The sequence below is a fragment of the Bos taurus genome, chromosome 3 (genome assembly GCF_002263795.3).
Source record: "Bos taurus isolate L1 Dominette 01449 registration number 42190680 breed Hereford chromosome 3, ARS-UCD2.0, whole genome shotgun sequence".
NCBI classification, from domain to species: Eukaryota; Metazoa; Chordata; class Mammalia; order Artiodactyla; family Bovidae; genus Bos; species Bos taurus.
Window position 1 is genome coordinate 113426055 of NC_037330.1, and position 15696 is coordinate 113441750.

Genomic DNA, 15696 nt, shown 5'->3' on the forward strand with positions numbered 1-15696 from the left:
GAGGACCCGCGGGAGAGAAATGCAGATGCCGTGCTGGAGATCAGGCCCTGTGCACTAAGATATAGGAACACAGGGATCTGGGTGGGGCACTGATGCATGGTTCCCTCCAGTAAATGGTTTGAGACAGTCCCAAAGTGTGTCCAGAGAGGTTCGGTTGGTCTTGAGAGAGCCAGGATCTCACCTTCTTCGGTCTAAAGTATAATCTTGAAAAAAAGACAGTATCAGTTTGATAGGCAAAAGTGGGATTTTGTTTTAAATTTGCTTTATGATTATTATTATGGAGACAGGCTGGGACCTGCGACCTTGCTGCAGTGTAGCAATGCTTGCACTTGGACACGCCTCTTCTCTGAGCAACCAAATACAAAGAAATTGTATGGAACTAAAAATAACTGCCTGCATGCAGCAGTTGTGGCAAATTCTGGCCCCAAAAGATGAAAAAAAAAAAAAAAAAAAAACCCACCCTAAATGCCACTTTTGAAGAGCCTGGAGCAAAAGCAGGGAAAGTGAAGTGAAAGCGTTAGTTGCCAGTCAAGCCAGGCTCCTCTGTCTTTGGAATTCTTGGAACAAGAATACTGGAATGGGTAGCCATTCCCTTCTCCATGGGATCTTCCCGACCCAGGGATCGAACCCGTCTCCTGCATTGCAGACAGATTCTTTACCATCTGAGCCACCATGGAAAGAAGGGGATTGGGAGTAAAAGTAGGTACTGTGAATGCCCCCTGCACACAGCACTGCCGAAGAGGTGGGCAGGACACCCCTACCCTTGCCCCGTGTAAGGGATAAGCTATGCCGGCAGCTGGGAGCCAGCAAGGGAAACAGTTGTCTGTTTTCACTCCCCCACCTTGCTGCAGCAGGGGCCCCACTAAAGCCTTGCTTGAGTTTCTTGTCTGGCATCTAGTCAATTTCTCTTGATTGGGGAAGGCAAAATCCTAGTCAGTAACATTATTATTAAAGGCTGTTTTTTTCCCAAGCCTATGAGCCATTTTGTATTTCTTTTTTTGGAGAATGTCTTCTGTCCGTTCTCATGTGGTATTTATCATCCTTGAACAGCAAGGAGATCCAACCAGTCCATCCTAAAGGAAATCAGTCCTGAATATTCATTGGAAGGACTGATGCTAAAGTTGAAACTCCAGTACTTAGCTTGCTTAAATTCGTGTCCATTGAGTCGGTGATGCCATCCAACCATCTCATCCTCTGTCATCCCCTTCTCCTTCTGCCTTCAATCTTTCCCAGAATCAGGGTCTTTTTCAATGAGTCAGCTCTTCACATCAGGTGGCCAAAGCTTCAGCTTCAGCATCAGTCCTTCCAGTGAATGTATAGGACTGATTTCCTTTAGGATGGACTGGTTGGATCTCCTTGCAGTCTAGGGGACTCTCTACTTAATATTCTCCACCTAATGTTATATGTTGAGGAAAAGGACCAAATCTTCCTGAGCTGTGAGCCCAACCTCCATGCACCAGGCTGTGTTGACCCCTTTTTGCACCTTCCTTCTTTAAGCCCCACTTGAACCCTTTGATTAGATAGGTTCTGTCCAATGGGCAGTGCTAGTTCTTTTTATCAATGAGGCTATCTCAGCAGATCCATGACAAGTTCATCTACTCAAAGTTCTTGCTAGAATACAGGTATATAATGTTCCCACTCGAATGCACACCTGAGAGAGTGGCTTTTTGCTAGCGCAGTTGATCCCACCAACAAAAATTATGTTGGGCATGATGGGCCTCTGGAAATTAAACACAAAGTCACTTCTGAGAAGCCAGACAGACCAAGAGCTCATGAGACCCTAGACAGTCAGCATGGGAGTTCTTAGTTGCAGCACAGTGTGTGTGTGTGTGTGTGTGTGTGTGTGTGCATGTGTGTGTATGTTCCAGCTTTCCCGGGTCTTATTTGCAGCATGGCAATTCTTAGTTGTGGCACATGGGGTCTTAGTTCTCCCACCAGGGATTGAACTGGGTCCCCAGCATTGGGAGTGTGGAGTCTTGGCCACTGGGCCACCAAGGAAGTCCCCAAGGAAACGCAGCGTTAACTCCTGAATCCATGCAGGCATGCATGGCTGGGCCAGGATTTGAAAGCCCATGGTCTTAACCACCAGTTTGCGCTGCCTGCTTGAGGAACTACTGTTACTATTGTTCCTTTACATTCCTTCGGGTATTTATAATGACTCAAATATTCATGTATATTCAATGGGGGTAAATATATCTTCCTCTGGAAAAGAGAATGGCTACCCACTCCAGGATTCTTGTTTGGAGAATCCTATGGGCAAAGGAGCCTGGTGGGTTCCATGGTTTTGCAAAGTTGGACACGACTGAATGACTAACACAAATAAATAACAGTTAAGCTTTGGGGGGCTGGCATTGGGAATTCTAGCGAAATTGTACTGAATTTTTTTCCCCCTAAAGGAAAGAATGACACACCTTTCAGAATGGAGGAGACAAATGATTTTGTGTTAGAAAAATTCAAAACTGAAAATCTATTGCCAAGTTATTTTGGAGTATTCCCTCTTTGCACTAACTGATTTTTGTGTATTTTTTAATAGTCAAGAACATGTGAGAATTTGCTTCACTTATCTGCCCTTCAAAGCAAATTTCAATGAAATTGTTTCCATTGACGTGACTCTGGATTTTTGGAAATTATTTGAATAAAGTTGCTCAATTAAAATTTTTAACGTTATCCTTTACAGGCCTATTTTTCTCATATTTTCTTTGTTAAATTTACACGTGACCAGAAATCCTCCTTTACGTTTCCTATTCCTTTAGAGAAGTTGTTTTTTCTGAAACCTAGTTTTAAGCCCTAGAAAGAAAGTCCAGCTGCTTAGCCTTTTAAATTCAGGCCAGCAGGACTTGGCATCTTCCATATTTGTTATTGCTATTCAGTCGCTAAGTCATGCCCAACTCTTTGCAACCCCATGGACTGCATCGCAGCAGCCTTCCCTGTCCCCCACTGTCTCCCAGTGGAAGTCGCTCAGTGGTGTGCAACTCTTTGAGACCCCATGGACTATACAGTCCATAGAATTCTCCAGGCCAGGAAACTGTCTCCCAGAGTTCGCTCAAATTCATATCCATTGAGTCAGTGATGCTATCTAAGCATCTCATCCTCTGCCACCCTCTTCTCTTGGCTTCAATCTTTCTCCAGCATCAAGGTCTTTTCCAATGAGTCGGCTCTTTGCATCAGGTGGCCAAAGTAATGGAGCTTCGGCTTCAGCATCAGACCTTCCAATATTAGGAGGTAGCAGATTGAATCACTGTTCAACTCACCCATGAAAATGATGCAAACAGCTTAATATTTTTAGGTGAAAACATAAACAGTCCTGTGATGTCCCAAAACACCTGCAGCCACTTAACACCTGTGACAGGTCATGATTTTTATTAGAGCTGTTTATAATAGAGTTTATATGTAATAGAGTATCACAGTGACTTTTTGGTTGTTTTTTTTTTTTAACTTGTATACCCTTTAATTTTGTTTACTTTTTGGATACACATAGTATTTAAAAAATTTAATAAATGCAAATATCCCTTTTTAAAATACTTATGTATTTATTTGGCTGCTCCTGTTCTTAGTTGCAGCGTGCGGGATCTTCAGTCTTCGTTGTGGTACGTAGGATCTAGCTCCCTGACCCCAGCCCCCTGCATCAGGAGCAGAGTCTTAGCCGCTGGACCACCAGAGACATCCCAACATTTAAAAGTTTTAATTCTTGTTTTGATTTTTTTCAGTTGTAAAGACAGTTTCTCATCTAGGTCATCATAAGATACAGACGGTTAAAATTTATTTATTTTTAATTGGCAGATAATTGCTTTACAATACTGTGCTGTTTTCTGCCTTATATTAACATGAAATCAGCCATAGGTGTATATATGTCCCCTCCCTATTGAACCTCCCTTCCGCCTCCCACCCCATCCCACCCCTCTATGTTGTCACAGAGCACTGGATTTGAGCAGTGTCATACAGCACGTTTTCACTGGCCATCTATGGTAAAGTGTGTGTTTCAGTGCTACTCTCTCAATCCATCCCGCCCACTCCTTCCCCTCTGTGTCCACAAGTTTGTATGGACAAACTTTTGGACATGTTTGCATCTCCATTGCTGCCCTGCACATAAGTTCACAAGTACCATCTTTCTAGGTTCCATCAGTTCAGTTCAGTTCAGTCGCTCAATCAGGTCCGACTCTTTGCGACCCCATGAATTGCAGCACGCCAGGCCTCCCTGTCCATCACCAACTCCCAGAGTTCACCCAGACTCATGTCCATCGGGTCAGTGATGCCATCCAGCCATCTCATCCTCTGGCATCCCCTTCTCCTCCTGCCCCCAATCCCTCCCAGCATCAGAGTCTTTTCCAATGAGTCAACTCTTCGCATGAGGTGGCCAAAGTACTGGAGTTTCAGCTCTAGCATCTTTCCTTCCAAAGAAATCCCAGGGCTGATCTCCTTCACAATGGACTGGTTGGATCTCCTTGCAGTCCAAGGGACTCTCAAGAGTCTTCTCCAACACCACAGTTCAACAGCATCAATTCTTCAGTGCTCAGCCTTCTTCACAGTCCAATTCTCACATCCATACATGACCACAGGAAAAACCATAGCCTTGACTAGACAGACCTTTGTTGGCAAAGTAATGTCTCTGCTTTTTAATATGCTATCTAGGTTGGTCATAACTTTCCTTCCAAGGAGTAAGCGTCTTTTAATTTCATGGCTGCAGTCACCATCTGCAGTGATTTTGGAGCCCAAAAAAATGAAGTCTGACACTGTTTCCACTGTTTCCCCATCTATTTCCCATGAAGTGATGGGACCGGATGCCATGATCTTCGTTTTCTGAATGTTGAGCTTTAAGCCAACTTTTTCACTCTCCTCTTTCACTTTCATCAAGAGGCTTTTGAGTTCCTCTTCACTTTCTGCCATAAGGGTGGTGTCATCTCTATATCTGAGGTTATTGATATTTCTCCCGGCAATCTTGATTCCAGCTTGTGTTTCTTCCAGTCCAGCGTTTCTCATGATGTACTCTGCATAGAAGTTAAATAAGCAGGGTGACAATATACAGCCTTGACGTACTCCTTTTCCTATTTGGAACCAGTCTGTTGTTCCATGTCCACTTCTAACTATTGTTTCCTGACCTGCATACAAATTTCTCAAGAGGCAGATCAGGTGGTCTGGTATTCCCATCTCTTTCAGAATTTTCCACAGTTTATTGTGATCCACACAGTCAAAGGCTTTGGCATAGTCAATAAAGCAGAAATAGATGTTTTTCTGGAACTCTCTTGCTTTTTCCATGATCCAGTGGATATTGGCAATTTGATCTCTGGTTCCTCTGCCTTTTCTAAAACCAGCTTGAACATCAGGAAGTTCACAGTTCACATATTGCTGAAGCCTGGCTTGGAGAATTTTGAGCATTACTTTACTAGCGTGTGAGATGAGTGCAATTGTGTGGTAGTTTGAGCATTCTTTGGCATTGCCTTTCTTTGGGATTGGAATGAAAACTGACCTTTTCCAGTCCTGTGGCCACTGCTGAGTTTTCCAAATATGTGTTAATATGTGGTGTTTGTCTTTCTCTTTTTGACTGACTTCACTGTATAACAGGCTCTCGGTTCATCCACCTCATTAGAACGGACTCAAATGCATTCCTTTTTATAGTTGAGTAATATTCCATTGTGTGTATGTACCACAGCTTCTTTATCCATTCATCTGTCAATGGACATCTACATTGCTTCCGTGTCCTCGCTATTGTAAATAGCACTGCAGTGAACACTGGGGTACACGTGTCCTTTTCAGGTAAGGTTTCCTCAGGGTATACGCCCAGTAGTGGGATTGTTGGGTCATATGGTAGTTTTATCCCTAGTATTTTAAGCAGTCTTCATACTGTTCTCCATAGTGGCTATATCAAGTTGCATTTCTGCTAACAGTGCAGGAGGGTTCCCATTTTTCCACACATTCTCCAGCATTTATTGTTTGTGGATTTTTCTGATGATGGCCATTCTGACCTCAGTGTGGTGACACCTCATTGTAGTTTTGATTTGCATTTCTCTACTAATGAGCGATGTTGAGCATCTTTTCACGTGTTTATTAGTCATCAATGGGTCTTCTTTGGAGAAATGTCTGTTCAGTTCCTCTGCCCACTTTTTGATTGAGTTGTTTTCCTGGTTTTGAGCTGAAGGAGCTGCTTGTATGTTTTGGAGATTAATCCTTCGTCAGTTGTTTCGTTTGCTAAATTTTCTCCAATTCTGAAGGTTGTTTTTTCATCTTGTTTATAGTTTCCTTCGTTGTGCAAAAGCTTTTTAGTTTACTTAATGGACAGTAACTTTTAAATAAAATCTTACAAATATTCACAATACAGTGACAAAACCCATGTACCAACATCCTGAGTAAATGGTTGTTAATACGTTGCTGTGTGTAATGGTGTTTTAAGTTGATAAAAGATTAAGTTGCACACCTTTCCTTCCCATCTCCCTACCCAAGGTGATGCTCTCCCTGTATGGATGTTCCCTTTCCACCCGCAGCTTTACACTGCAACATCACCTGAGTGTTTTAGCCAGCTCTGCTGCCATAACAAGACACCAGAGACTGGGTACTTAAACAACAGAACTTTGCTTCTGGAGATGACGGCTGAGATCCAGGAGCCAGCACAGTTGGGCTCTGGGAGGACCCACTTCCTGGCCTGCAGATGGCTTCCTTCTCATGTCACGTGGAGAGAGAAGGAGCTACCTAGTGTCTTTTATAAAGGGCACCAATCTTGTCACAGGGGCCCCACCCTCAGGACCTCATTCAAGCCCAGTCACCTCCCAAACCAGCTTCCTACTGGCTTTTCAAGCATCCTCTTGTGACACTGATTTTTTTAATTTGCTGTATTACTGATTTGGGCATATTCTGTTTGCCAATCTGCTTATATGAACCAACCTAGTTTATATCAATTACAAGTAACTTCTTCCATCTGTGACTTAACTTTACAATATTTTATTGTACAGAAGATAAATTTATTTTTAATTTTTAGGTTTATATGTTGTACTTTCATTTTCATTCAAGAAATTTTCTTCTTCTTTTTTTTTTTCATTGCATTGTATGCCATGAGGCTCTTAGTTCCCCAACCAGGGACAGAACCTAAGCTCCCCCCAGTGGACCTGCAGTGGAAGCATGGAATTTTAATCACTGGACCACCAGGGAAGTCCCAGAAGATATATTTTAACTTAGAAAAGTTAATCCTTTATTTTTAATTGATTTTTCTTATTACTTTTAAAGGCTATCCTACCCTACCCTCAGGATCAAAATGACTATATTGTCTTAAATTTTTGCTTTCTGAGTTTAGGTCTATAAACCATCTGGAGATGTTTTGCACAGGCATGAATGGAATTGATCAGAGACCTAACTGCAATCGTACGGCTTCCCCCAGGACCTATAGTGAAGGGCACATTCCTTTCCGGCTGTGTCACTGGGACTTGAGTCTTCCAGCAGCCACCATCTTCATCACTTGGCAGGAAGTAACTTCACTGTCTATTCCATGGGCATGACCAAGAGTGTGAGACCAGTCTGCCCGGAAGCCTCCGATGCAGGTTGGTTTTCTGGACGGCTTTGCAATCCTCCCACCCATGGGCCCAGGGTGGTGACCGCCTTGGGCTGTTACAGGGGGACTGGTTTGGAAATCCCACCCTCATCTGCTCTGGGGACAACCCAAGACTGTCCTGCTGGCAGCATGAGTATAGGAAGAGTTTCCCTGCCCTTCTCCCCCTGCCTGTTTCTTGGACTTGGAGGTAATTCCTCCCTTTGGCCCTTCATGGGTTCTGCTCCAGGCCTCACTGGGTCCCTTCCCATCCTGGCCCAGTGGACCCTGATATGAAAGAGACGAGGGTGGACGGTGTGGTGTCACTTCCTCCCTGAGGCCCCTCTGAGTGACACCCTGTGGACGGGCACCAGCACTGCCCCCACTGGAGGCCGCCCTCCCTCACCCTGGGTGCATCATGGTCGCTGGGAGACGTCTCCTTTCCCTTTAAGAGCGGGGCTCCTGGAAGCAGGGCTGGACAGCAGCAGGGCTCCCCTGGCCACCCCAGCACAGAGCCTGGCAGTGGACACACCATCCATGTGGGAGGAACTGAAATGCAGTGAAGACACAAAGGGGACCCAGATCCTCTGGCCTCACACACACACACACACACACACACACACACACACACTCAGGGGACACAGGAATGAAATCCCCGCTAGGACTGGAATTTCCCTTCACCCCACTGTCTCAGCTCTGGGGTGTCATCTCCTTGCAGTCAGGAATCTGCTCCCCAAATAGCAAGGGAGGTTTATTTCAAGGGGAGGAAAGAAAGGGGCACTGATTATTTAAGTAAAATGCTTTTTCTTACACATGGAATTAACAGTGGTTTGCGGTGCTGTGGTGGGGTTTGCCCCCAGAAGAAAGGCAGGTACGTTTTGCACTTAGACCATCTAGGAGATTTCCTTCAGGTGAAGCCCAAAGCCGCTGCTGACTGCAGGTATCCAAGATGTTGAGTGTCTCCAGAGCTGCCCTCCAAACCCCAGGATCTGAGTCCAGCTGTAGCTCCTGGAGCGCTGAGAGTGAGTGTACGAGGAGGGTGGGGACCCTGCAGCCAGGCCCTCGTCCTCTGCCCGCCCTGGGTGGTGCGAGCTGATGAGAGCTGACTGAGGGGCGAGGGGCTCATGGGGGTTTGAACTTCATCCCCACCCAGAGTGTGAATTCGGAAGATGGCAGGTGCAGTCATGTCTCCACTTGCATCTCCCATCCCTGGGGTCTTCCGTCACATCAACAGGGACAGGAAGATGACCCCCAGGCCCCAGCTGCTACAGGGAGCAGGCAGAAAGCACAGGGATCCATTAGAGCTGTCTTCCTAGAAAGCCCCCCGCAGGTTCATCCACCTCTCTGTGCCCTGGCCACCCACGCCTCCCATCCCAAATACAACCAGGGTCAGCTGACTCTCCCCTCAGGCAGTTTCACTAAGCTCCCAAATGAGCAGAGTGGACTCATTTGACTCACACTTGAATCTCCACTACTTACAATTCCGTAATGCTGGAAAATCCAGCTTTTTCAAGTAATGCGCAGACATCTGCTTCATAATGATTCCTAAAATGACAGTCAGAAATGCCCATCATATGAATATTAGGTCAGCAAGAGATTTGGTTTTGCCTGATGAGAGTTTCTGTTAAGGGTTTAGTTCAGGACGTCAAGTTCAGCATTGGGCAGGTATGAAGCGCCAAGGGACACACACGGGGGACTTCTGCCCAAGCATGACTCCCAACACCTGTCCCCACTCCAGACCTAGGTCTGACCAGATGGTCTTCAAGGTCCCTCCTGCATCAGGAGACCTGCCTGCTCACCTGCCAAGTTACATGCAGCAATTCTGATCCGTGACAAGTTGCTTTTAACATACGTCATTGTTTCTAGCAAGAAATTGTAGAGAACGGCAGGCTTTTTCTGAGTCTGCAAAAAACAAGTGACATCCAGTGCCATGGAAGAGGAGGTCCTGCAGACTGGCTGCTCACAGATGCCCATCCATCTGATGCTAGAGGGTCTGACCAGAGAGGGCAAGTGCTCATCTCAAAGTCACACAGCAGAGTAGCAGATGGGCAACCTAAGGACCTTCAGGTTTCTGTTACTCTTCTCTGGCCCAGAGAGATCACACTCGCCCACAGCCTGCACTGTCCGATAGCGTAGCCACTGGCCACACATGGGCCTTGAGCACCTGAAGCGTGGCTTGCTGTTGTTCAGTCGCTCAGTTGTGTCCGACTCTCTGGGACCCCATGGACTGCAGCGCACCAGGCTTCCCTGCCCTTCACTATCTCCCGGAGTTTGCTCAAACTCATGTCCATGGATTTGATGATGCCATCCAACCAACAAGGCTAGTCTGAATTAAGTGTAAAGTGCCTCCTGGATACTGAAGATGTTATCCCAAACAGGTAAACTATTACATTAATAATTGTCTATTGATTCCTGTTGAAATGGCAATGATTTGGAACTACTGGGCTAAATAAAATCTATTATTAAATTTGGTTTCACCTCTTTTCACGTTTTTCAACATAAATCTTAAAGATGGGTGTGTGGTTTGCATTTGCTTTCTGTTGGACAGAGCTGGTCTCAACACTTCATGTCTAGCAGGATCACAGGATGAAGCCCCAAGCCCCTGGGGCTGGCCCCTGCCTCAGCTTCCTCACCAGGACGGAACACAGGGTCATCTGGAAACCGATCATCTCCTTGGGGGCAGCGGCGTCACTGTGGTCCGCAGAGCTCTGCAGGGCCCTCCAGCCCCAGAAGTGCACACACTGAAACATGGTAGCCACGCAGGCCTGGAGGACACAGGACAGGATGGCAGGAGAGGAGGCAGGCGGCCCTGGGGGGCCACACAAGGGGTGGGGCTGGGGGCTGGCACTCCATCAGTAAGCTGGGGGGCAGCCCCCCAAAGGCCTCAGAAAGCCAAAGAAGGGCGGGCTGATGAGCCCCAGGGGGCTGCCTGGGACTCAAACCCTACTGGCCCGTGTGACACCTTGGGCACGTTTACTTAGAAGCCCCATGGGCGCAGGTGCAGCCCCAGTGCCCCCTCAGCCATTGGCCAGCACTGGATGCCCTCAGCAGCCCTGCCGGGACCTACCACCTCCAGGAGCCTGGGGTTTGGGGCCTGGCTGCAACCCCCCCCAGATCCCCTCTCCCCAGATCTCCCTCGCCCCATCCCCTGCAGTAACCAGGCCACTGGTCTCTGGCCTCTGCTGAGGTTGGGCCACAGGAAGGTACTGGAATGGAGGGCAGGGAAGGAGGTTGGGGTGTCTGCTCCCCCAGGAGCAGGAGAGGCAACAGCACCCATGGGGGCCCAGGCCGTGCTGGCCTCTCCTCTTTGTGGCTTCTTCATTAAGGCCTCTCATCCCCTTTGGGGGTAGGTGGTCACTTTCTTCCCTGAAGCCCTGCCTCCAGCAGAGTTGCTGTTAAAACCTGAAAGGACTGTGAACTTCTGATAGAGGTAGTGAGGATAATGAAAGTGTTAATTGCTTCAGTCATGTCCAACTCTTTGAGACTCCATGGACTGTAACCCGCCAGGCTCCTCTGTCCATGGAATACTCCAGGCAAGAATTCTAGAGTGGGTAGCCATTCCCTTCTCCAGGGGGTCTTCTCAATCCAGGGATTGAACATGAGTTTCCTGCATTGAAGGCAGGTTCTTTACTGTCTGAGCCATGCGGGAAGCCTTTGACTGTGGATCACAAAAACTGTGGAAAATTCTTAAAGAGATGGGAATACCAGACCACCTTACCTGTTTCCTGAGAAACCTGTATGCAGAGAAGAAGCAACAGAACCAGATAAGGAACTACAGACTGGTTGAAAATTGGGAAAGGAGTGCGTCAAGGCTGTATATTGTCACCCTGTTAAATAACTTATATGCAGAGTACATCATGTGGAATTCTGGGATGGATGAATCACAAGCTGGAATCAAGATTGCTAGGAGAAATATCAACAACCTCAGATATGCAGCTGATATCACTCTATTGGCAGAAAGTGAAGAGGAACTAAAGAGCCACTCGATGAGGGTGAAAGAGGAGAGTGAAAAATCTGTCTTAAAACTTAGCATTCAAAAAACTAAGATCATGGCATCTGTTCCCATCACTTCATGGCAGATAGATGGGGGCAAAGTAGAAACAGTGCCCGGTTTTATTTTCTTGAGTTCCAAAATCACTGCAGACAATGACTGCAGCCATGAAATTAAAAGATGCCTACTCCTTGGAAGAAAAGCTATGCCAAACCTAAACAGCATATTAAAAAGCAGAGACAAATCCCTTTGCCAACAAAGGTCTGTATAATCAAACTATGGTTTTTCCAGTCCATTGGGAAAGCTGGACCATAATGAAGGCTGAGTGAAGAATTGATGCTTTCAAAGTGTGGTCCTGGGCAAGATCCTTGAAAGTCCCTTGGACTGCAAAGAGATCAAACCAGTCAATCCTAAAGGAGGAAATCAACCCTGAATATTCATTGGAAAGACTGATGCTGAAGCTGAAGCTCCAATATTTTGGCCATCTGATGTGAAGACTGACTCATTGGAAAAGACTCTGATGCCAGGAAAGACTGAGGACAGGAGAAGGGGGTGAAGAGGATGAGATGGTTGAATGGCAGCATCGACTCAATGGATGTGAGTCTGAGCAAACTCCGGGAGACAGTGAAGGCTAGGGAAGCCTGGTGTGCTGCAGTCCTTGTGGTCACAGGGTGGGACACGACCTAGTGACTGAAAGGCAGAAGAAAGGGTGGCTGGTGAAGGCATCGGAGAAGAAGGAAAGTATGCCATGTTTCCCCTCACAGAGCCGAGACTCCTCAATCAGCCAGTGTGTGGGTTGTCTTGACTGGTCCCTTTCTCAGCCTGGTGGGAGGAACCAGCAGATGGTGGCCTCTGGGGTCCCAGGAAGACTGAGCGAGGTGGGGGACACCCCAGCTAGCCAGGGCGGCAGCCCCGAAGCACGTGTTCCTTGTGGGGACAGCAGGCCCTGGGCATCGCGCACATAGCCGAGGTGTGTCTCACCTGGGCGGCATCGGAGCAGGGGTCCTGGCAATGTAGCATGAGGGGGACCCAGGCTTTCTTCACTTCCTGCTTGAAGAAATGCTTCTTGGAAATCCTGACCACCTGTGCCAGCTTCCCAAAGACGATGAAGGCTTTTAAACGCAGCAGCTCGCTCTCCTGCAGCCAGAACACACAAGCTACTTCTGAAACATGGGAAGCAAGAAGCCCAACAAAACCCCAGCCATTTGCTGTGGACCTTCTTAAACGCCTTGGTGCCTGCAAAGCCTTCTGGATCATTCCATCATGATGGAGTGTCTCCTGCAGGGCTCTGGGGACTGGGCAGTATTCTGGTGTTTGTGACCTTCTCTTGCCTAGATGGGGGCTGTGCTGGATCTGATCGCCTACCAACCCAACCTAGCAGAGTCCCCAGCCCACACATCACAGGTGTCCAAAGAGCATTTGCGGCTGCGATGAATTAAAGTCAGGGGAGAAGGGTCCATGGGCCCTGCTGCTGCTAAGTCACTTCAGTCGTGTCCGACTCTGTGTGATCCCATAGACGGCAGAACAAGATTTTTACTTTTTAACCAGGTCCCGTGATCAGCCAATCGGTACATCAGCACCCAAGTGCGAACTGCAGCCCTTTTCATTCCAGAGCACCTCTCTCCTTTAGGGGGTGAGCAGTGGCCACCTCCTACCGAGCAGCCATTCGTGGGGACCCCCACGAGGGCCAGGGCCAAGCAGGGCGCCAGTGTGCACTCACGTTGTCAAAGAAGGCTCTGCACTGCTCGGAGATGGCGTTGAAGGTGGACCCCAGGTCCCCTTCCCGCAGCTCGACCAAGACCTTGGCCAGGACCTCCAGGCCCTCAGAGGTCACGCTGGTGCTCACGCCTGGCCCCCGAAGGGAACACAGGCACTTCTCCAGTAAGAGCTTCCGGTACTGCCTCACCTGCGGGGCACAGGGCTTTCAGGCCCCGCCTGGCTGCCCAGAACAGGCCGGCATGGGCCCCCCACCCCCAATCCCTGCCTTGGCCCCCGCGGACCTTCCTTGGGGCGCCGAGGGCCATGTTGCCGAGGGCGCGCAGGGAGAGCATCCGCAGGACCTCGTCCTCCTGCTCTGCGCCCTTCTCCAGCATCAGCACCGCCCGCTTCAGCAGCTTCTCCTGGTGCAGAATCGGGTCACTCATAAACTGGAAAGGAGAACTGTTCACAGTCATCCCCGAGAGAGGCTCTCGTTCCTCTGCCTCAAAACGGGACAGGTGATACGACTCGGTGCCCAGAGCGGTGTCCCTGGGAACAGGAGAGGATTCGGAGCTCCACCTCCCAGGACCGGCTATGGGCTCCTCCGCCTCCAGCTGTGGGACCCCGACAAGTCCCTGGACCCCTCGGAACCTCAGCTTCCTCACCTGTAAAAAGGGCAACAGCAGTACCTGCCTCACGGGGTCGCTGTGAGGCTCCGATGCGGACATACGTGGGGAAATTCTAGTTGAGTGTTTTTTTGTTTTTTTAATTTTATTTTTAAACTTTACAATATTGTATTAGTTTTGCCAAATATCGAAATGAATCCGCCACAGGTATACCTGTATTCCCCATCCTGAACCCTCCTCCCTCCTCCGTCCCCATACCCTCCATCTGGGTCGTTATCTAAAGGAACACATCCGTTCGTCATCTGTTCCTTCTGTTCACGTGATGGGAGCGGCCATGGTGTGCAAGAGCCATGCCCACTGAGTCAGAGCAGAAATGCACAAAATGCACGGATTCCACTCCCCTGGGCCTCCGAAGGTCAATTCTGGGCTCCTACCCAAAACGCTGGGCCCTCGGGATGATGCGGCGCCCTGTGGCATGCCTGGGTGCACGTGTGTTTTATAACCCTTGGTGGTGGTGGTTTAGTCGCTAAGTCGTATCTGACTCTCACAACCCCATGGAGTGTAGCCCGCCAGGCTCCTCTGTCCATGGGATTCTCCAGGCAAGAATACTGGAGTGGGTTGCCATGCCCTCCTGCAGGGGATCTACCTGACCCAGGGATTGAACCCCGGTCTCCTGCAGTGCAGGTGGATTCTTTACCGACTGAGCTACAAGGGAAGCCCCGTTATAAACCTTAGAAAGTGAAGTCGCTCAGTCATGTCTGACACTTTGCGACCCCATGGACTGTAGCCTACCAGGCTCCTCCATCCATGGGATTTTCCAGGCAAGAATACTGGAGTGGGTTACCATTTCCGTCTCCAGGAGATCTTCCTGACCCAGAAGAAAACTAAGTACCCAGTGGGTGACCCCGGAATGGAAAAGTGATTCTTCAGCCTTCTACAGAGCAAGTCTGCCAGCCCTCCCTTGGGCAATGATTGGTTCCGATGACACTCTGGGTGTCAGACAGCCATCAAGATTTCCCCCCAAAAGTTTTCTGGCCAATTCCCTCAGGACCGCATAAGGAAGGGTGGCTGGGCATCAGTGGCTCTGACCCCCATTTTGGGCCTTCCTGCCTGGCTCAGCCTGGCTCGCCGCTCAGAGCCCTCTGCCTGGCCTTCCCAGGAAAGCCCTCTTCTGGCCCCGTGATGCTGGTGCTCACCACATCACGCAGCCCTTGGTGGCCGTACTACAGGGCACAGGACGGGTCTCAACCCATTTCCCCTCAGTGCTGCCCTGAATCATGTGCTTGATGAATGAATGAATGGAAGAGGGCATGAGGGACGTTTGCCTGTTCCTCCAACCCCAGACTCAGAGCATGCGTGCCTGCCCTGAGATGAGCCCCCAGGACAGCCAGGGGGGTCACCCAGCACCCACCCCACATCCCTGCCCGCCCCCCGCCCAGCCCCCAACATGCCCCACGCCCAGCCCAAGCCCACCGCCCGCCCAGCCCCCTCTGTGGCCTCACTTCCATGCAGACCGCCGTGCTGCTGATGCGGCAACTCAGGGCCTCCGAGGCCATGCCCCTGAGCACCAGCTCCGACAGCCTCTGCCTGTAATAGCCCTGGGGGCTCTGCACGCACAGCCTGCAGGGATGGCACCACCGAAGGGGCTTCTCAGCTCCTGCCTGGCACAGCCGCTCTGCAGCAGGGTGCCCGGGGCGGGGTTCCCAGGTCAGGGGGTCACTGAAGTACAGACCCTCCACCTCCTCTTTATAAAAGGTGAAAGTGCAAGTCGTGTCCGACTCTGCGACCCCATGGACGGTAGCGTGCCCGGCTTCTTTGTCCATGGAATTCCCCAGGCAAGAAGACTGGGGTGGGGAGCCACTCCCTTCTCC

The 15696-nt window shown here is 49.2% G+C and overlaps 1 protein-coding gene across 8 annotated transcripts in view; it reads right to left on the reverse strand.

The window, feature by feature from the left end:
* Positions 1–8222: 8222 nt before the first annotated feature.
* The window catches only part of MROH2A (maestro heat like repeat family member 2A), a 55970-nt gene continuing 48496 nt past the window's right edge, over positions 8223–15696 (reverse strand). For 5 of the 8 annotated variants that reach the window (XM_059885222.1, XM_059885221.1, XM_059885223.1 and 2 more), the window contains 8 exons: positions 15328–15445; positions 13502–13864; positions 13222–13407; positions 12483–12638; positions 10144–10275; positions 9310–9412; positions 8990–9055; positions 8223–8526 (listed from right to left, as the gene is read on the reverse strand). In XM_059885222.1, coding sequence (XP_059741205.1) covers positions 8330–8526; positions 8990–9055; positions 9310–9412; positions 10144–10275; positions 12483–12638; positions 13222–13407; positions 13502–13864; positions 15328–15445 — 1321 coding nt within the window. In that variant the 3' untranslated portion in view covers positions 8223–8329. The remainder of the gene's footprint in view (positions 8527–8989; positions 9056–9309; positions 9413–10143; positions 10276–12482; positions 12639–13221; positions 13408–13501; positions 13865–15327; positions 15446–15696) is intronic. The other 3 variants (XM_002686562.6, XM_059885225.1, XM_059885224.1) reach the window with 2 other exon arrangements.